General features: G+C 38.0%; 5 protein-coding genes across 6 annotated transcripts; 3 read left to right on the top strand and 2 right to left on the bottom strand.

Moving 5' to 3' along the window:
* The first annotated feature begins 54 nt into the window (after nucleotides 1-54).
* On the top strand, nucleotides 55-8,413 carry LOC149739894 (sodium-dependent phosphate transport protein 2B-like). The gene is made up of 11 exons (XM_089872087.1): nucleotides 55-2,850; nucleotides 2,971-3,057; nucleotides 3,238-3,381; nucleotides 3,547-3,693; nucleotides 3,756-3,867; nucleotides 4,007-4,169; nucleotides 4,374-4,478; nucleotides 4,792-4,900; nucleotides 5,101-5,310; nucleotides 5,370-8,276; nucleotides 8,348-8,413. Exons 2-10 carry the CDS (start codon nucleotides 2,973-2,975, stop codon nucleotides 6,080-6,082), a joined length of 1,788 nt encoding a protein of 595 aa, XP_089728213.1. The 5' UTR covers nucleotides 55-2,850; nucleotides 2,971-2,972; the 3' UTR covers nucleotides 6,083-8,276; nucleotides 8,348-8,413.
* A 95-nt stretch (nucleotides 8,414-8,508) lies between these two features.
* On the top strand, nucleotides 8,509-11,985 carry LOC149739893 (sodium-dependent phosphate transport protein 2B-like). The gene is made up of 8 exons (XM_089872100.1): nucleotides 8,509-8,650; nucleotides 8,862-9,008; nucleotides 9,084-9,195; nucleotides 9,267-9,426; nucleotides 9,523-9,627; nucleotides 9,853-10,003; nucleotides 10,387-10,596; nucleotides 10,671-11,985. The coding sequence occupies exons 1-8, from the start codon at nucleotides 8,623-8,625 to the stop codon at nucleotides 11,387-11,389; spliced, it is 1,632 nt and encodes a 543-aa protein (XP_089728226.1). The 5' UTR covers nucleotides 8,509-8,622; the 3' UTR covers nucleotides 11,390-11,985.
* A 317-nt stretch (nucleotides 11,986-12,302) lies between these two features.
* LOC149739892 (sodium-dependent phosphate transport protein 2B-like) lies at nucleotides 12,303-15,943 on the top strand. Its single transcript, XM_089872084.1, has 10 exons — nucleotides 12,303-12,564; nucleotides 12,714-12,800; nucleotides 12,884-13,027; nucleotides 13,090-13,236; nucleotides 13,299-13,410; nucleotides 13,537-13,699; nucleotides 13,773-13,877; nucleotides 14,341-14,467; nucleotides 14,691-14,900; nucleotides 14,956-15,943. The coding sequence occupies exons 1-10, from the start codon at nucleotides 12,540-12,542 to the stop codon at nucleotides 15,666-15,668; spliced, it is 1,833 nt and encodes a 610-aa protein (XP_089728210.1). The 5' UTR covers nucleotides 12,303-12,539; the 3' UTR covers nucleotides 15,669-15,943.
* LOC149739891 (gap junction gamma-1 protein-like) lies at nucleotides 15,915-17,830 on the bottom strand. 2 transcript variants are annotated; one of them, XM_089872091.1, is made up of 3 exons: nucleotides 16,989-17,830; nucleotides 16,500-16,781; nucleotides 15,915-16,419 (listed from the first exon to the last, which is right to left on the bottom strand). In XM_089872091.1, exons 1-3 carry the CDS (start codon nucleotides 17,740-17,742, stop codon nucleotides 16,145-16,147), a joined length of 1,311 nt encoding a protein of 436 aa, XP_089728217.1. In that variant the 5' UTR covers nucleotides 17,743-17,830; the 3' UTR covers nucleotides 15,915-16,144. The 2 variants fall into 2 exon arrangements, with proteins under 2 accessions (XP_089728217.1, XP_089728216.1); XM_089872090.1 differs by having other exon boundaries at nucleotides 16,500-17,830.
* A 385-nt stretch (nucleotides 17,831-18,215) lies between these two features.
* On the bottom strand, nucleotides 18,216-19,247 carry LOC149739890 (gap junction beta-2 protein-like). The gene has a single exon (XM_089872073.1). The coding sequence runs from the start codon at nucleotides 19,245-19,247 to the stop codon at nucleotides 18,216-18,218; it is 1,032 nt and encodes a 343-aa protein (XP_089728199.1).
* Nucleotides 19,248-20,011: the final 764 nt, after the last annotated feature.

The raw sequence follows: 20,011 nt of genomic DNA, 5'->3' as shown, positions 1-20,011 counted from the left end.
GTCGGTAATTAACCTCGAACCGGTCATTTTGACATTTCTTAGAGGATAATGACTTTATATATGCAATTTACCTACTGCTACACAGTTACAGTTGACCTCCAGGAACCACTTTATTGGTTGCTTCTTGTTCGATTTTAATCGACTCTTTTCTACCGCGGCAGAAAAGGGACATTCGTAAGAGCTGTGCTCTCTTGTGTGTTGATAATATACATTAGCATAGGGGAGACCGGGGATACTTCGGACGCGGGGATAGTTCGGACCAAAGTCCATAGAAATCCAGAGCCATACCAGAGCCATACGGACCAGAGCCATAGAAATACCGAGTAGTCCAACCCATTGTTACGTAAAAGACAAATTGAACGGCAATTTGGGTCCAAAATAACACAGTAGGTATAGGGAAAATGCATGTTTTTCGGTAAATTAGAGAAAAACTTGAGTCCAAAAACAAATTTAAAGGTTAAAAAGTGTAAAAAACAAGTGTTATTTGTTTTCTGTATCAAAAAAAGTCAAAAAATGGAATTAGAAGCGGTTGATTTGTGACATTTTAGTCATTTAATGGGGGTAAATTTATATGTTTTTTTAAAAAATGTTTGGTAATGTAAATAGAAGCTGTTTTACGCCTTTCCACAAAAGGAAATCGCAAATAAAACTCAACAAGTTCGTTTAAATTCATTGCGAAAGTCACCGCTTTTGCTCTATTTTGAACACACACAGACGGCAGTTGGACTACTCGGTGTTTTTACGACTCTGGTTCGGACCATGTACATGACGTCACAATAGAGCATTGTGATATCATTATTAACATATCTTTTTGTTTCCATTACAAAGCAGCATAGTGTTTGGGGGCATGCACAGTTCAACCGATTAGTTAAAATAAAAAAAGTTAGTTTAACAGAATTACAGAAATATCCACTTTTTAAGTTTTTGGTTGTAAGGGTATAGTTTGGTTGCTGATAGCCGAAAGTAATTCTTTTGCGGTGGAAGTCGTAGTTTAGAAGCAACACTTCAATAAGCAAACGTAGATTTTGAGCAGGAGGTAAACAGGCGGCTATGTTTTTGCTTTTTTATGTCACCACGTGTCTGGGGATACGTCGGACAACACGCCCGGGTTGGTAAGGTGTATTATGTTGTATGCTCACAATAGTTATAGATCATAAAAAATAGTAAGAACGTTTAAAAGAAAGACGACATCAGAAGAGTATCAAGCGACTGAATGAAAGGAAGCTATTTTCCAGTTATTGAAGATGATACTCGTACAGACAGGGGTCTATTAAGGATTAAGATTTCTCATCATATAACTATAATTAGTTATATATACATTGGTTGATGAGAATATTCTCATCAACTATTACCCTTTTTGCATGGTCACTTTTATGCGCGTAAGTACTCGCATATTTACTCGCAAAAACAAAGTTAACACGCATAACGTCATAAGCGTGTTACCTGCTGTAGGAGGTTGGTTGTTACTCGCATTATGCGAGTAAAGAAAAGTATGGTGGAAGTACAGTTTCACTTTTAAGAGCCTAATCTCTGTCGGGTATTATTTTTATAGTTTTTAGCTGGTAATAGCCGCATAAAGCATCAAAACCCATTTTATAAACTAGATTTAACAATATTGCGCTAAAATAAACTAACTCAATGTTGATACGCGCATAAACCAATGACCATGCAAAATAACGCGGTTAGCGAGTTATCATATGACGAGTTAATGCGGATCGCTATTCGCATTAACTTTTTCCCATGCAAAAAGGGTATATGACCATAGGTTAATAAGACCAGAATAAGACTAAGAAGAAATATTTCATGAGATTTTGTTTTCGGCTAGATGAACTATAAATTTGACCACCAAATTCCATAAATTAAACCAGTTAAAAGTATAGCTTAAACGTCACCGTGATACCGAATAGGCTATTTCGGCCAATCACATAAACACGAAATACTCTCACGACCCCAACCACGCAAAGAACACGCGGCTGTCAGCGCATTTCGTCATAACTTCGTCATCAATTAGGAAAAGGCTCGTGATGTAATCGGCGGAAATTCAACATATTTAGACCAACCACAACTAAGATAGTCGCTTCTGTGTTTCGCTGTCTACCGAAGTCGTTTTTTCACCTGAGTTGTTATTACAAAATTGGTATACTGCATAATATGAATTTATAAAAACTATTCGCAGTCGCGGCCGATAAACCAGGTATATATAGTCTAGAGCTTAGATTATATTGTTGTGTTGACAAAGTCATACTCTTATTGTTGTATATATATATTGTCGGAGGTAGACAGCAAACAAAAGAAAATATTATATATATACTCGAAATATAGTATCTATAGTAGGGTGGGGTAAGATGGGACACCTTTATCACATAATATACAAATATCCTGATCGTGTTTTAAACAATTAACAACTCTATGGAAGTTGTGAGGATTCGGTTTTATAATTCATTGACTGTTCTTTGTTTTCTACTAAATGGGACGAGGAAATCTAATGAAAAGGTGTCCCATTTTCCCCCATCTTACTATACATACTTTTTGAACTTATAAAACTTTAGCGCATTCGGTTTTTACTTTCTTTAAACGTTACAGTAAAAGGCTTGCCGTGAATTCTGTATTCACCTAAACTTCCTTAAAAAGGTAAAATGTAAAACATTCTCAACAACGATTGTATCTTTAGCTTTATTTAAATTGCTTACCAGTGTCTGCCTGAAACTTCACGTTTCGAACAGGCGCATCTCCACCTCAAACACGCGACTCAAAACAATAAATAACGCCTTGACGTCTATTTATGATCTGTTCGTGCAGGCTTCTTTACTGCGGTGTGATAAACAACAGTTTTAGCTAAATTAAGTATAGGTAAGTCCGTTTAGTTTGATTTTACGACGATCCAGCTCGAAAAACCAAAAAATCGTATCTCTGTTGATTCGAGAACATTTTATAACAGAGTTTATAATTGTTAATTTTATTTTTGTGTAGATATGAAGGTTGCTCAAAATTCAAAGCAGAATAACTCGGATATTGAAGCAGTGAATGATCCATGGGCATTGGTCGATGACGTAGGAGGTAATTAATATTCTCTAATTGTAGCATTAATCTTTTGTAGTTGAACAATGGCTGTTTCCTAGAACAAATTACTTCTTTACAACATTCAAAAAATGCTAATTATAATTTTGTCCACTTTTAAATTTATATTCCAGGGCAGTAAAAACTCTATACTTAATAAATGTGTCATGAATGCTACAGATTACACAAAATGGAAGGATATGGGCAACCGTCAAAAAGTAAAGGCACTCTTACTAACCACGATCAAAATAATCGCAGTCCTAACTTGTTTGTATTTGTTTATATGTTCGCTCACTCTTTTGGGTTCATCATTTCAAGTGTTAGGTAAGTAACTACATAAAGTATACAACTATAAAATATAAAGGTTTTCTCTGTATAACACTCCATTAAATGTGGTGCTTAACATGGTTTTCCGTGTTCTCACTGAACACAGCCGATTGTTGTGAACCTAACCAGATACAGAGCGTGAAAACAAATTTTCTTCGGCAGCTGGTAAAACAGCGGGTACGATATTCGCCAACCACAGTTTTCTTGCCAACCCTGTGACTGGCCTTATCGTGGGTATTCTAGTGACAGTTCTTGTGCAGAGTTCATCCACGTCAACATCCATTATAACCAGCATGGTTGGCGCTAATAGTAAGTCATGGCCTTTTTCAAAGCTTAATTGCATCATTCAAACATATTACGCATTGTTGCAGTCTTAACTGTTCACGCTGCCATCCCAATAGTGATGGGAGCAAACATTGGAACATCCGTCACAAACACTATTGTGTCTCTCGCCCAATCAGTGGACGTCAACCAGTTTCGAAAGTACGAAAACTTCAAATTGTAAAACGTGTTTCGCCGCAAATGATCTAAATGATCAAACGTCATTGAATTATATAGTTTTATATATTTAATGTATTCGACTTCTTGTAATTAAACAACCTTTTTTGTATGTGCTAAACAGAGCGTTCGCGGGAGCAACCGTGCATGACATCTTTAACCTGTTAGCGGTCATCATCCTTCTGCCGTTAGAGGTCGCCTCTGGGGTGCTGGAGAAGCTAACGAGGGCGATCATTGAATCGATCCCCGGTTTTAACAAGGGGCATACCTCCCCCAATATCCTAAAGGTTATAGTTAAAGTTATTTATACCTCTAGTTTTGAATTTTCAGTATCCCCCTTTAATTGTAGCACAGTATTACCAATAGAGCTTAATTTGATAAATATAAATTTGCGCATGATTTTTAATTAATAACCCGAAACTAGTTTTAAAATAAAACAAGAAAAAATATTCGAAATTTGACTTCTATGGTTTTGTTATTAAATTCCTTAGGTGATCACGAAACCCTTGACCGATAAGATTATCAAAGCGAATAAAAAGATCATCACAAAAGTGGCGAAGGGAGAGACATTGCGACTAGGTGCAAGTATAATAAAGGTAAAATGTTTACATGGCTCCCTTTGTTATATGAAGTATAGTGGGGTAAATTGTGACACGGAGTAAAGTGGTATTTAAGAAAACTTTGGTTCCTCTTTATATGCCAGATGTTTGTAGATCTGTAAAGCAGCATCTGGTGTGTGAATTACTAAATAACTCTTTTAGTATTTTTTTTTTCAATTAATAAAGGTACCATAATACAAATTTATAGTATCACCCTGGAATCGTCATATAATCTAATTTTGAAAATATTCGGTAATATGTGCGTAAGTATCACAGTTTTCCTACACTAAGTTCCAGATGTTTCTTTCAGTCAGTTTGCGGCTCGCACAAAATAGTCGTAGAGGAGGTACGCAACGTGACTGTAATCAATACAACCAAACTGAGGAACGTCAACATAACCAGAGATGTAAAGATTCCATGTGGGTATTCGTCTATTTGCGCATTTCACGCCGAAAAGGCTTCTATTGACGAACTCTAGAAATTCAAAAAAAATAATAAACATACTACCATTATTTCATTTTTCTTGTTTTTACTGGTTATTCCTGTGATGCTTCTTTTATAGGACGATTGCTGAAATGCTTTATGTTTTTATTTAATTATGAGAGTATCATTTTGCCAGGTCGAAGTCCGGGAGATTTCTTGTTCGCCAACACCGGCATGTCTGATGGAGCTGTAGGAGCCATCCTACTTATCGTTTCGTTGATCATTCTCTGTGTTTGCCTAATTACGATGGTCAAGCTCCTACAATCGATGATGAAAGGAAAAGTTGCCAAGATCATTAAGAAAGTTATTAACACTAACTTTCCATATCCGTTTGGTTGGCTTACAGGTAAAACGAATCCATTATAATTATGTCCCATGTTTTGACGTAGAGAATTTTTCAAACAGGGTATCTCACGATTTTAGTCGGCGCTGGTCTCACCTTTGTAGTACAAAGCAGCTCCGTATTCACATCAACCATCACTCCTCTCGTCGGAGTTGGAGTTATTAGTTTGAAGAGGATGTACCCCCTGACATTGGGAGCCAACATTGGTACCACGACAACCAGCATATTAGCAGCACTCGCTCAAGATGAAATCAGAAATGCTTTACAGATTGCATTCTGTCATTTCTTCTTTAACATATTCGGGATAATTATCTGGTATCCGATCCCGTTCATGCGGAACATCCCGATTAAAGGAGCTAAAGCGCTGGGAAACACAACAGCCAAGTACAGATGGTTCGCTGTCGTTTATCTGATCGTCGTCTTCTTCATTATGCCTGCTGTTATTCTTGGTCTGTCCTTAGCTCACATTTGGGCAATGGGAGCAGTCATGATATTGGTTGTTGTGATCGTTCTTTTTATAATCGTGGTAAACGTGCTGCAAGTCAAGCGACCAAAGATGTTACCACGTAAGCTACAGTCTTGGGATTTCTTACCAGCACCATTGCATTCATTGAAACCATACGATCGAATAGTCAAGAGGGTTTTCTTTTGGTGTCCATGTTGCAAAACTCAGAATACAAACAAGACAAGCAATGATGAAAATCAATCACATCTCACTCTCTCCCCAATTGGTGCCGTAAATCCTGTTTATCAGTTAGATGATATCCCTGCCTAGGTTTTACAAACCAGCATTTGCTGCATCAAATATTTTGTTTATACATGAACCTGACTGCATGTTATAGAATCAATAGATCAATTAAGTAGCGTACCGTTTCAACATAACTTTATATAAATGTCGCGCCTTGCTAAGCTTATAGCTGCCAAACCATGTATAGCACTACTAATTACACCTGACAATCTTCATAACCCTTTACCTATATAGCAGTTTTCCATTTTGCTAACTTGCCAAATCGTAGTTTGCGAAATAGTGTTTGCTCTATGTCCACAGTTACATTATATTATGTTTTATTCTTATTTTACATATTTTGGATTTAGCGTAAAATGTAGCAATTGCCAGAATCCCAGCAGTATCCATTCCCTTCAAGGTAAAAGTTGATTAGTTAGTGTTAATTGATTATCTTTTTAACAAAACTTGTGGAAACATTTTTTTAACATGAACAAAATAAAACTTGAGCAAGTGCGGTTGCGTATAAATGAGGTATCCAAATCTAAACACTTTTAAAGTTGTAATATTTTATGATGCAACCAATAAAAAATTGTTGTTTTAAACAATAGATTCAGAAAGTTTAAAAGAGGACATACAATGTATTTTTCTCGCTACCGAAACCTGTTCGTTCACACAGGGCGAAACTCCAATTTAAGCACGCGCTGGTCATGCTCCGTACCTCCTATATCATTAATGTAAACTTTGTTACATAAGATCTTGATGACGATCGCGCCATTTTATTTGACCAATCATAAGTTGTCACACAACAACGCCCATTGTCTAGATCGATAACGCCCAAAGTTGCTATCGGTCATTCAAGTGTTCTCTTCATAAGAAAAGAAACTTCAAACACATTTAGGGATTTCACCTGCATCGTTATGCGGAGACAGAAAAGTGTGTATGTGCATTTTTACGCAAATTATATATACTTTTTTTTAGTTTAAGTATTTAACCATTTTAAACGATTCACTTTTGTCGTATTTTTTGTGTTTTTAGTTTAGTTTCTGACATCACTGCTGCCAGGAGACGATCAGCTGCGCGATTCGTGCTGTAGTGGCACTTTGCTCTCAAACATTGATAGATTAGGAATCTATTCAACTCTAATGTAAACCGGAACTGTTTACCCAATCTAGGCGACCGACAGTACAGCCCACGCCCTATACGCCATTCAAGGTTCAACAAAATTCCAGCAAAACTATTTTTTTGCCTTAAGTCAGATTTTTTATGCAAAAATTGCGGAGTTGGTTGTTACCGTTCAAATAAAGTAGGGTGGGGAAAGATGGGACACCTCTATTTTGTAGTACACAAAAAAAATTCAAAGAATTATAAAACCGTACCACCACTTCCAGACCGTTGTTAAATGTTTAAAACACGATCAGGATATTTGGATATAGGTTGCTAAAGGTGACCCATTTCCCCCTATCTACTATAGAATAAATCGTTCCAGTTAATGTCCTGTAGTTTACTGTGTCCTTTTTGTTCACGCCGTTCATGTGTGCACTTGGGAGGGGGCGTGTAGGGGGCGAACCAAGGGCTGGTCCCGATTTCGTGATCAGCATTTTATCCTGACCATGACTTATTGTTCAAGCTCGTGTAGTCGTTGAATAACTTTAACTAAATTGCATAAGGTATAGCTAAACTGTACGTGTTTTATTTCTTGTATATTAATTTATTCCTTGCTTTCGTGGAGTCATCGTTATAGTTTTTTTTAAATCCATTTATTATTTTAGTTTGATTAAAATTTTTGTTTGTGTACAAATGAAACATCAATGGTTGTTTGGAAGTTTACCAAGTATGATTATGCAGAATCAAATCGCTTGTCTGTGATATGGATAAACGATAACGCCATACTCTGTACAAATTGCATCATATACGCATAACCTTAACTCCACTAACCGCGAGCCCAATTTACAAGAACATCAATGAGATGCAATGTTTGTTTCCTAATAAAACATTCTCCACACGAGTGCACCGCGTGCATCGGAAAGAAGGGCGTGTTGTGGGCGCCAAGTGCTACTGTTTACTCATGATAACCTTTGCACCACCTTTAACTGCTATAAGAATTGGGCGTCTTGAGCGAATCCTCGCAGTTTGCAGCACTGAGGTCTTGGAGCGAAAGGAAATTTTTTAAAATTCTTTTTTTTGACTTGGAACAATTGGTTAACGAAAATGGATCAAAAGACGAACATTCCTTTAGAAAACGGTAAATATCTTGTTTAAATAAATACTTTGCTTATGAATACCTGACACTTGAAATTTTCATTTTTTACACAGTTGTTTTGGATGAAAAGCCGGAAACTAAAAAAGAGGATCATTACGCAATAGACTGGGAAGATGACGGTGAGGGAATTGACTTGATTTATACACTAATATAATATGAAAATACACTAATATAATATGAGTGCTTATGTAATGTAATCATACTTTTAGACAATTCAACCAAGAGGAGCGACAAAACTACCAAAGAAAAAATCTTTGGGACAGTTTTTATAATCGTTAAGATCATTCTTGCAGTTGCCTGTCTTTATCTTTTCATCTGTTCGATTAGTATGCTCGGTGATGGCTTTCAAATATTAGGTTAGTGGCTTGCGGTTTATTGTGGCCTTTTTAAAAAGCCGAAGTGTATCATCGTTTTAATATTAAAACCCACAATTTATTGTCATTTCTTTAATCAGATCAACAATTCATTGTCGTTTTAAAAACATAAAAATTTCATTGCAAAATCGCGGAACGTTATGGATAAGGAATTCCAAATTAGCATGACGTTGGTTAACAACTTTTTATGCAGCTGGTAAAACTGCTGGTGAAGTTTTCTCCAACGATTCGTTTCTCTCAAATCCTCTTACTGGTTTAATCATCGGGATTCTTGTGACTGCTCTAGTTCAAAGCTCTTCTACATCAACATCAATTGTCATCACTATGGTAGCATCTGGAAGTAAGTACTTGTGTAATATACCGCTTATGGCGTAGTCAAGGCAATTACTTTTATTCCTGTCTTTTTGCCATATAGTTCTTCCAGTACACATCGCGATTCCAATTATCATGGGCAGCAACATTGGAACCTCTGTCACAAACACAATTGTTGCTATGACACAATCGTTGGACAAGAATGATTTTAGAAGGTAAACACGCTAGTCCGTACAGTCTTAAATATGTTTTTTTCCCTTCTTCATTTTTAACATACTGCTTATAGAGCATTCGCGGGAGCCACTGTACTTGATGTTTTCAACCTTCTGACTGTCCTAGTATTCTTTCCATTAGAAAGAGTCTCTGGTTACTTGGAAGTAACAACGGGTGCAATTATCGACTCTTTTAACATTCAAGGTGGCAGCGATACACCTGACCTACTGAAGGTGAAATATTACCATGTGTAAAAAAACGCTACTTATTAGGGAGAAAATGGGGAGAATTTTCTCTGTACACTGCTTACTGTGTGTTTTTTCTTATAGGTATTGACTGACCCAGTAGTCCTTGGGATTGTGCGAATCAATGATTCTGTTATATCGTTAACTGCACAAGACATTCCACTGGAAGCCGGCTCCAGCATGATTGACGTAAGTGGGGGGTGCAGAATGTTTTAAAGGGGCAAATCAATGAACAAAAAAAGTGGAATACAGATAGATATACTCAAATGTGATGTGTACCAAAAAAACACTCAAACTCTTTGAGCATCTTTATTCATAAACAAATTCTGACTTTTCGTTAGGATGCCCCTTTAAGACTTACAGCTGCTATAGCCTATGCTATATTATAATAACCGCAAACTTTGATTTTTATAGTTGTGGTGTGAGCAAACAACAGCCATCCTGAACAGGACAACCCTGGTAAACGTGAGCATGCCACTGATTACTGAACAGCAGAACACCGCTACCGTCATAACCCCGATAAATCAATCTATCAGTGAAACTGTGCTTGTCGGAATCAGATTATGTAAGTTAAAAAATAACCATTGGATTATAAAGACTTTTATGTAAAGCCATATATACTGATATAGTTCTCTGTGGGCATCGTAATTGTTTTATAGGTATTGTTTAATATTTAATGCAAAACATGTTGACGTATAGTAGAGTGGGAAAGACAGGATACATTTAGCACATGATATCTAAGTACCTTGATCGTGTTTTAATCAATTTACAACGATCTCTGGGAGTCGTGAGAATATGAGAATACGGTTTAATATTTTCTTCAGTGTCCCATGTTTGCCACCAAATATGACAAGAATTAAAATGAAATGAAAAAGTATTCTATCTTCTCCAACCCTACTATAGCACAAATTTATTTAAATGCGTCTCTGACCATTATTTCATACACAGGCAAATCTCCGGACGACTTTTTATTTGCAAACACTGGTCTCTCCGATTTAGAAGCTGGAATAATAATTCTCGTCACATCCCTCATCATCCTAACTTCATGTCTTATTCTTATGGTTAAACTTTTGAACTCGATGATGCACGGAACAGTTTCAAGACTCATCAAGAAAGTGATCAATATAGACTTTAAGTACCCGTTCGGATGGGTGGCAGGTAAAATTAGTTTACTAAATATATGTAGGTTACTATATGTCACTTACGACCTTTAACGATATTCTAATATATAGGTTACATTGCTATCCTTGTCGGAGCTGGTCTTACCTTTGTAGTACAAAGCAGCTCCGTGTTTACCTCGACACTGACACCTCTGGTCGGTATGGGAATGATCAGCCTGGAACGAATGTATCCACTCACCCTGGGTGCAAACATCGGCACCACGACTACGGGCATCTTCGCAGCTTTAGCCAGCGACCCAGACCGACTCGAATATTCATTGCAAATCGCTCTCGTCCATCTCTTCTTTAACGTAAGCGGAATTGCGCTGTGGTATCCGGTTCCGTTTCTACGACGTATTCCGCTGAAGGGAGCGAAGGCATTGGGAAACACGACGGCAGAATATCGGTGGTTCGCCGTGCTCTACATCCTGTTCGTTTTCTTCCTTATTCCACTTCTGCTGCTCGGTCTCTCATTTGCTGATTTCTGGGCCATGATGTCTTTTGTCATTCTTGTCCTCGCCATCTTGTTTTTTGTGACAGTGACAAACCTGTTGCAAACACACCGACCGCAGTGGTTGCCAGCTGTTCTTCGTAGCTGGAAATTTCTGCCGGAGTGGATGCGCTCTCTCCGACCGTACGATACTTTCTTCACAAAATACCTCCTTTGCCAATGTTGTTGCAAACCTCCAGTAGATTCAGATAGCGAACTGAGTTCATCAGCTTCTTCAATAGATGGTTGCGACAACGAAGGGTTCGACGCTGGTTTGGAAATCGTGCTTACCAAACTGTAATTATAACACAGCGGTTGCTAATTTGTTTTTAATGGAAGTCACATAAGTTGTTTTTCCCGACACCTATTTTATTGGACAAGGGGTATAGGCGTCACAAGAATATAGTTCACCCTATTTTAAGAGTATCATATTGCACATATGTATCGTATGAGCATCGTATGCGTATTAAATCGCAAGCTGCTACATTTCGCTTTGAAATTGAAGTTCACCAATAAAAAGACATTTAGTATTTTTAGCAATCTATAAAACTGTTCCGCATGTTTTCTCGTTATCAATACATAAATATGACGCACATCAGAAAAAATAGCCTCGTTGAGTCGGTTTAGCTAATGCGGTTACATTTAGAAAGTTAATTGAATATTTGCTGCCGCCATGTTGCCATAGTGCTTACCTCGGTAAACTGCTTTTCACTCCTTTTATTGAACGCGTTGTGGCGCCAGTGAAGTGTTTGTGTTTCTCCAGTCAAGTCGTTGTAAATCATTTTCCGTTTAATTTGGCCTGGGGTTTGCACTTTACTACTACCTCATCTATGTACAGGAATGTGCATACATAATCTTACGTAAAGCGATATAGTCACACCTCTAATATTATTGTTACAGTGCACTAAGTAGTTTAATCACAAAAGTTGTCTCATTACGTAAAATATACGACATATAACCTATATATGTCCCGTATGTTTGTTCAATACCGAAAGAAAAAGTTAACAAGCAAATTGTACAAAATTATATAAATATTTTAATTAAATAAATCGGCATTGAAAAAACGCTTACTGGAAATCTGTAAGATAGCCATCAAGCAACCAAAACAAGTTTTGCGGTTGCTTCGCGCTCAAACAGTCATCGTTAGAATCCTGCGGCTATTTCATTCCTGCTATATAGCTACACAAGTGATTTAATCCCATAGAATGAAATAGCGGAGCTACATAAGCTACACAAGTGAGAAAACCTATAAAAGAAATCTATATTTAGTACAAGATTAAGTTATTAGTATAGTTTTTAGTTTGAAAGGTGAGTGTTTCGATTTAATTTATGAAAGTCCTACATTTAAAAAGGTTAATGGTATTAAAAAAACACCAGTATTATAAAGCCCAGTATTTTTATTTTATACAAGTTTTATTTTGACAAGTTTAAATTGTACTGAAGAAGTCACTATGACTGATGTACGACATGAAGAAGGTTCGTATTTTCTGTTTATTTTATTGGACGCTTTTTGGGTAACCATTTTAATCAAATTACTTATTAATTAGTCAGCAGGTGTCAGAATGGTTTCATAAGAACTTAAATGTAAAACATAAGTAACGTAGTTATTCTTTGGTGTTGTATAGACTATGAGACCACAGCAGGAGACTCGAAACGAAATTCAGAATCCGAAACAGCGAATGATCCGTGGGCATTGACCGATGACGTAGGAGGTTATTATTATACACAACTATTCGTTGTGGTTTATTGTCGTGACTATCAAATGCCTTTCGGCCAATAAATTAACTTTTCCCAGATTACACGAAATGGACGGATATGACCAAGCTCGAACAATTGAAAGCAATCTTCAAAAGCTTCATAAAATTTGTATTAATCTTGGGCTGTTTGTATCTATTTGTGTGCTCACTAAGTCTTTTAGGATCAGCTTTTCAAGTGTTAGGTAAACTTCAACTCTTTGTTGCTACCTTGGCATCACATATATATAACTCCTCTTTTGAGCAGCTGGTAAAACAGCGGGTACGATATTCGGCAACCACAGTTTTCTTGCCAACCCTGTGACTGGCCTTATTGTGGGTATTCTAGTGACAGTTCTTGTGCAGAGTTCATCCACCTCGACATCCATTATAACCAGCATGGTTGGCGCTAATAGTAAGTCATGGCCTAGTTTAGAGATTAATTTCATCAATCAAACATATTACGCATTGTTGCAGTCTTAACTGTTCACGCTGCCATCCCAATAGTGATGGGAGCAAACATTGGCACATCCGTCACAAACACCATTGTGTCTCTCGCCCAATCAGTGGACGTCAACCAGTTTCGAAAGTAAGAAAACAGAAGCTAATTTTGTGATTTTTATAATTTTTTTCCGTGATATTCACCCGGTTTATAGTGTTTTGATTTTTCTTATTGTTTAAATTTGTAATTACTCTTTTGGCCGTTTTCTATCAGAGCATTCGCGGGAGCAACGGTGCATGATATCTTTAACCTATTAGCGGTTATTATCCTTTTGCCGTTAGAGGTCGCATCTGGGGTGCTGGAGAAGCTAACGAGGGCGATCATTGAATCCATCCCCAGTCTAAAAAAAGGGAAGAAATCACCTGATATCCTTAAAGTTAAGATCTTTACTGTTTTAGATGCAGTGATACGTGCATATATATATAAGTCCCTTTTTATTTTACATACAGGTGATCACAAAGCCTTTGACAGATAAGATCATTAAAGTGAATAAAAAGGTGATAAAAATAGTAGCTAAGGGAAAGTCCTTGCCTCCAGGTACAAGTATGGTAAAGGTAAGCATATTACACACGTATGGGTTGCAACATATATGGTGGGAGAAGATAGCCTCGCATATTTTGTATCATATTCATTAGCCAAAAAAGAATTCGTACTACCATAACTTCATTAATTGATATTACTTCAAAGAAATACCTATATGTAAAACATACGATTTTAGTTCTCTCATAAATCCCCGTGTGTTTAAAATAAATAGTTTCATTCTCCCGAATGCACGTAAATAACACGAAATAAATTTTGAAAACCAAGGTAAATATACCTGTACAAATACAATTTAAATTGGTATTATATTGTGTTCGGTAAGTTTTGTCAATTTTTCTTCGATACTTATTAAGGTTTATCATACAAACCTAAAACTTTTGAGATAAGTTTCCGGTTTTGTTCCGTTCAAATACTTTTGTTTGAAATCTCTGTCGGCATTATACATTTGGGCAGAAATTGTTTACTGTTTATTCATAGTCCGTTTGCGGTTCTCACAAAGCAATTGTGGAGGAATTACAAAACTTGACTGTGAGTAATACAAGCGGGCTGGTAAATATCACCGTCTCGAGGAAAGTCAACGTAACCAAAGATGTTGATATACCATGTATGTTTTTACTTTGAAATTTCGATTCACAAACAATAGAATTAGTAAAATCGTTGTAACAAGCAGACTCAATTTTGATTCCAAATATTATGTATGCCACACGTAATGCTGTTTATAACACTGTGATATTTAATAGCTATAAATACTAGACTGTATATCCTTACTCTGTTACGTAAAGCAGTTTACAGACCAACAGCAGTTGCATTTTCTCTTGGTGATCCAGGTCGAAGTCCAAACGATTTCTTGTTCGCCAACACCGGTATGTCTGATGGAGCTGTAGGAGCCATCCTACTTATCGTTTCGTTGATCATTCTCTGTGTTTGCCTAATTACGATGGTCAAGCTCCTACAATCGATGATGAAAGGAAAAGTTGCCAAGATTATTAAGAAAGTTATTAACACTAACTTTCCCTATCCGTTTGGTTGGCTTACAGGTAAAAAAACTTATATAACAATTATGCTTTATGCTTATCAACGTTTATTAAACAGGGTATCTCGCGATTTTAGTCGGCGCTGGTCTCACCTTTGTAGTACAAAGCAGCTCCGTATTCACATCAACCATCACTCCTCTCGTCGGAGTTGGAGTTATTAGTTTGAAGAGGATGTACCCCCTGACATTAGGAGCCAACATTGGTACCACGACAACCAGCATATTAGCAGCACTCGCTCAAGATGAAATCGCAAATGCTTTACAGATTGCATTCTGTCATTTCTTCTTTAACATATTCGGGATAATTATCTGGTATCCGATCCCGTTCATGCGGAACATCCCGATTAAAGGAGCTAAAGCGCTGGGAAACACAACAGCCAAGTACAGATGGTTCGCCGTCGTTTATCTGATCGTCGTCTTCTTCATTATTCCTGCTGTTATTCTTGGTCTGTCCTTAGCTCACATTTGGGCAATGGGAGCAGTCATGATATTGGTTGTTGTGATCGTTCTTTTTATAATCGTGGTAAACGTGCTGCAAGTCAAGCGACCAAAGATGTTACCACGTAAGCTACAGTCTTGGGATTTCTTACCAGCACCATTGCATTCATTGAAACCATACGATCGAATAGTCAAGAGGGTTTTCTTTTGGTGTCCATGTTGCAAGGCTCAGAATACAAACAAGACAAGCAATGATGAAAATCAATCACATCTCGCTCTCTCCCCAATTGGTGCCGTAAATCCTGTTTATCAGTTAGATGATATTCCTGCCTAGGTTTTACAAACCAGCATATAATAGCCTACACCTGACTAAACGTTATAGATAAATGTAACAAACGTATGTTTATAATATTAGTTAGGTTTGCATCAAAATGCAAAGAACTACTTTGTATAAACGGTGTTTTATTTCATATTGCGTTTCTTTTTTAAAAACCGGTGTGGTTTTGTTAGCGTATTGACAACTTGCCCCTTGTGTTTTGCACTAAATATTATATGACGTATTACACTCGGACAGGAGGAAAATAGTAATAAAATGTATATTGGTAAACACATGTGCTCTGTTTGGTGCTTTAGCACAATTTAATTTTTGACTTTAAGATTAGGCAGCTTAAATAAGGCAAGCCCCGCGCACTACAGTGTGGTTCTCAGCTTCTCAGCATTTTTCAATGAACAGATCGTGTATATAACTAAGCTGCAGTAATTCCTATATGTTTAGTTTATTTTTTTTGTGCGAGCAGAAAATTATAAAATTCACACATATTCTGTTTCCGAGTGCTCCGAGACGGAAACGCGTTCAGCGCTCTCATCTGATCCTTCAGACTCCTCATCATCCTCTGCCTCTGAGTGTGAGAACGAGATACTCCCGACTCGATACATCGAGCGGTACGGCATCTTCATCACTTTCTTTGGTCGGTTAAGTGATTGGGTACCGTATGGAATTTGAAAGTGAGTTTTTCTGCTGCTGTGTTCGTTGTTTTTGCTAGGTCTCCGGGTAGCTGGTGGTTGGCTTGGCTTTCTCCTTCTCGCTGTGGAAGAAAGATAAGTAGAATTATTGTTACAACAGCCGATGTGATGCGTATGAAAGTAACGATGCTGGTATACATACCTAATAAAATTGCTGTTTTTAGATCGTCCATTGTTATGGATCGCCTTTCATTATGATCAAGATCACTTCGATTGCTGGGTCGTTGCCCTTTGATTGCAGTGTGCTTGCTGCCACTTTCCTTCCGCGGTGCATCTGAAAGCTCCTTCGGACTTGTCTCGGTGTTAGCTGTTGATGTTTCTGTTGGTGGTGTTGTGGGTCGAGGGTGTGATGCTGGGCTTTCTGTTTCCGTGGCGACGGTACCAATGCTTGGGGTTTTTAGTATCGGTTTAGGTTTGTATCCGTCTGAAAGAAGCATTTTCATTTCAGGTAATTCTTGGCGAGGCTTTGACTTTTTCTTGGCCAACTCAAGTCCCCCGCGTATACCTATTTGGATAATTTCGGCAAGTGCAAGAAAAAGGCAAATGACACTGAGTGTGTTCATGTACCTGAGAAAAATAGTTTTCTCCCACGGCCTTGAAACCCAACACGGAATATAAGCATCGGAATTACCTGGCAGCATATGCTGGCCACACGCCCACCTTACGCTGTCTCCTCCGCATCTATAGAGCTGAGGAACCCGGATCCAGAAGAGATCGAAAACACCTGCAACTCGTTTACCGTCGGACACTATTCGGCCATCGTTAGGTGTATGCGGGTATTCAGCGAATCGGAACAAGTCATAGGCAAGGAAGAGAAATATAATCTCCATCACGAATCGTGTGAGCACAGAGAGAAAGTAAGCGACTTTGATTCCGCGTGTAAGAGTTATCTCTTCAAGTTGAGTGTTCGCATACACTTTTTTCGGTCTCACCTTGCCAATGCGACTTTTCCTCCGTTGTATTTTATTGTTGACGCTGTTTCGGATAACTCCCCACTTACTCGTGTCTTCCGTCTTTGTCAGCTCTTTTTGGTATTGCTCCTCCCTTTCTATCGCCTCTTGCTCTTTCACTTTCAGTTTTTCGATCCTACCTTTAACGTGGATCGTGTAGAAATGGAAGACGATCACTGGAGCACTGAGGGCAAGCAATTGAAATGCCCAGAACCGAATATGTGAGATCTTAGCAAACTTGTCATAGCAAACGTTGTCGCATCCTATTACTTTTGTGCTGCAACGGAACGCCGACTGTTCGTCGCTGTATACGGAGCTGCCGATAGTAACAACGACGATCAAACGAAAGAGATATACGAGCAAGTACCAAACTTGCCCGGTCAAAGTTGCATATAACGAAACCTGTTCAGACACTTTTTCCAATATGTTCCACATCGTGTAATATGTTGTCTTTACAAAGCTTAGGCAATGACTTCAAAGTCTGTCTACCTACATAATAAACCTCGATGGTGCCACCGCATCACTATAACTTGCCATTTAATCTCCGATAGCGTCGGTATCAATCGCATGATAATGTTTTAAAATTCCAATTAAAGTCATAACCAATTATTCACACGTATTCGTGAGTAATCGGAGCCAACTTTTCAATTAATTCGACACGAACCAGAGTGAATGAATGTATAGTCTGATGTAATTATACACACGCGCTTAAAGAATTCAATTGTTGTGTAAAGAGAGGTAGGGTGACCAAGGACAAAACACATGTTTGTTTCAACAATGAAAAGGTCGCTTAGAGTAGCGTTAAATACTCATTGAAACAATGAACGTTATGTCAAACAGCAACAGGGTTAAATAATAGCTGACTATAACGAAAAGCCATAACGAAAAAAAACATTTAGCAGCGCAACTTATATCTTGGTGATACTTAAGTATACTCCTTTCTCATGACTACACTCTTCAGAGGAGAAATGAGTTGCGAATCTGAAACTTGTTTGCTTTGAAATGTGATAGAAATTTCCCGGCGGGTAGTCCTTCAGGGCAGCTTTCAATGCTTTGAGCTTATGTGTATTCTGTGAACTCAAATAAGGAACTGTTCTTTTTTGTTTCTTGGTAAAATATTTTCGACAAAATTTCGTGGTGAGATAGACAGACTCCATGAATGTCAGCACCAAGCAAACCGCGCTCATAATGTTCATGTAGCGGACGAATATTGTCTTCTCCCATGGCCTTGACACCCAGCAAGGTACGTAGCCACCTCGGTTTCCAGGTAGCATATGTTGTTCACATGCGACATATATCGACTCGCCCCTGCACTGATACATGCGTGGTACTTCAACCCAAATACTGTCCAACAAAGTATACGAACCAGTTTGCATAAGATTTGGCATAAACAAAATAAAAGCGAAGAAAATGAACATAGCTTCTAACAATCCTCTAAGTAAAGTAGCAACAAAGTATGCAATTTCTATCTTCCATGATATTACTATGGCTTCTGTCCGTCCGTATTCGTTGTGTACAAACCGCTTCCGTGTCCTTTTCTCTTCTTTTATATTTCCTCGAGTCATCGATGGATAGTTTAATTTCCACACGACCCTATTTTCCTTGTTTCTATTCTTTCGCTTCCTGTTCTTTATTTTTCCGCTTTCATAAACAGCGTAGAAGTGGAACAACACAACCGGAAAATTAAGAGCCAGAATTTGAAATGCCCAGAACCGGAGGTGGGAGATCTTGGCGAACTCGTCATAGCATACCATTTCACAACCCACAATCACAGTGCTGCATCGAAATTGCTCCTGCTCATCGTAATACACAGCGGTACCCAGCGACACGACCACTACTAGCCTGAACAAATAGACCAGTACGTACCAAACCTTCCCAGCAAAGGTTGCATAGTTGAGACCATATCTCGGAAGCTCATTTATGAAAGTTCCACTAAACATGGTGAAATCTCAATAAATATATTCTTTTAGATAATCGCATTCAACTCACATTTAGTCGAAAACTAATTTTACACTATCATCACCATTTCACAGCAAGGCTATATGGTTTAAGACAATTGTAAAGCCGATCGGACATACCCAACGAAATTATTTCGCAATCCTATCTGAAAAATGATCCCCTAAGTTATAGCGGGTCACGTCACACGAACGGGTTCGAAGTTTCGCTTGTTACACAGAAACATATATATAGATAGGGTGGGGGAAGTTGGGACACATTTTTTACTATATTTTCTCGTCCAATGTGATAGTAAACAAGGAACTTTTAAAGAATTATAAAACTATATGTTCAAGACTTCCCTAGACCGCTGTTAACTGTTTAAAACAGGATCAGGATATTCGGACATTATGCGCCGAAGGTGTCCCATCTCCCCCCATTCTACTATACTCAAAAATTTGATAAGTATACAGAAGCTTGAAAATATTTGTATTCTTTTGCGATAAACGTTTCACATTCCAAGTTGTACATGTAGGTTTAAATTTTAAAGAGTTCTTCCAGTGTTTCTTCCAGTCCGCTAATGGGAATTTGTTATGATTTCCTGATATGTCTAGCCACGCCATGTTTTTAACGATCGCCTTGTGTTGTGCTGAAGTACCACAGAAGCACATACCGCTGCGAAATTGGTCCAAGCACACAACATTAAACCAATAATAGTGGCGAAGGTTTTGTGTTTGCGTGGTTCATGACGATTGGGGATGTGGGTTAG

The sequence above is a fragment of the Ciona robusta genome, chromosome 2 (assembly GCF_009617815.1).
Source record: "Ciona robusta chromosome 2, ASM961781v2".
In the NCBI taxonomy this organism is placed as follows: Eukaryota; Metazoa; Chordata; class Ascidiacea; order Phlebobranchia; family Cionidae; genus Ciona; species Ciona robusta.
Note: the sequence above shows the minus strand (reverse complement) of the source record. Positions and strands in the feature narration are given on the sequence as shown.

Bases quoted from the DNA above. Each gene is read 5' to 3' on its own strand.
- LOC149739894 (XM_089872087.1), top strand. From the start codon at position 2,973: ATGAAGGTTGCTCAAAATTCAAAGCAGAATAACTCGGATATTGAAGCA. The intron at 3,868-4,006 runs GTACGAAAACTT...TGTGCTAAACAG, and splicing joins GACGTCAACCAGTTTCGAAA to AGCGTTCGCGGGAGCAACCG. The intron at 5,311-5,369 runs GTAAAACGAATC...TTTTTCAAACAG, and splicing joins TCCGTTTGGTTGGCTTACAG to GGTATCTCACGATTTTAGTC.
- LOC149739892 (XM_089872084.1), top strand. From the start codon at position 12,540: ATGACTGATGTACGACATGAAGAAG. The intron at 12,565-12,713 runs GTTCGTATTTTC...GGTGTTGTATAG, and splicing joins TGATGTACGACATGAAGAAG to ACTATGAGACCACAGCAGGA. The intron at 13,028-13,089 runs GTAAACTTCAAC...TCTTTTGAGCAG, and splicing joins ATCAGCTTTTCAAGTGTTAG to CTGGTAAAACAGCGGGTACG.
- LOC149739890 (XM_089872073.1), bottom strand. From the start codon at position 19,247: ATGTTTAGTGGAACTTTCATAAATGAGCTTCCGAGATATGGTCTCAAC.
- LOC149739891 (XM_089872090.1), bottom strand. From the start codon at position 17,742: ATGTGGAACATATTGGAAAAAGTGTCTGAACAGGTTTCGTTATATGCA. The intron at 16,420-16,499 runs GTATGTATACCA...TTTCTTCCACAG, and splicing joins AAAAACAGCAATTTTATTAG to CGAGAAGGAGAAAGCCAAGC.
- LOC149739893 (XM_089872100.1), top strand. From the start codon at position 8,623: ATGCTCGGTGATGGCTTTCAAATATTAG. The intron at 9,196-9,266 runs GTAAACACGCTA...TACTGCTTATAG, and splicing joins GACAAGAATGATTTTAGAAG to AGCATTCGCGGGAGCCACTG. The intron at 10,004-10,386 runs GTAAGTTAAAAA...TTTCATACACAG, and splicing joins GCTTGTCGGAATCAGATTAT to GCAAATCTCCGGACGACTTT.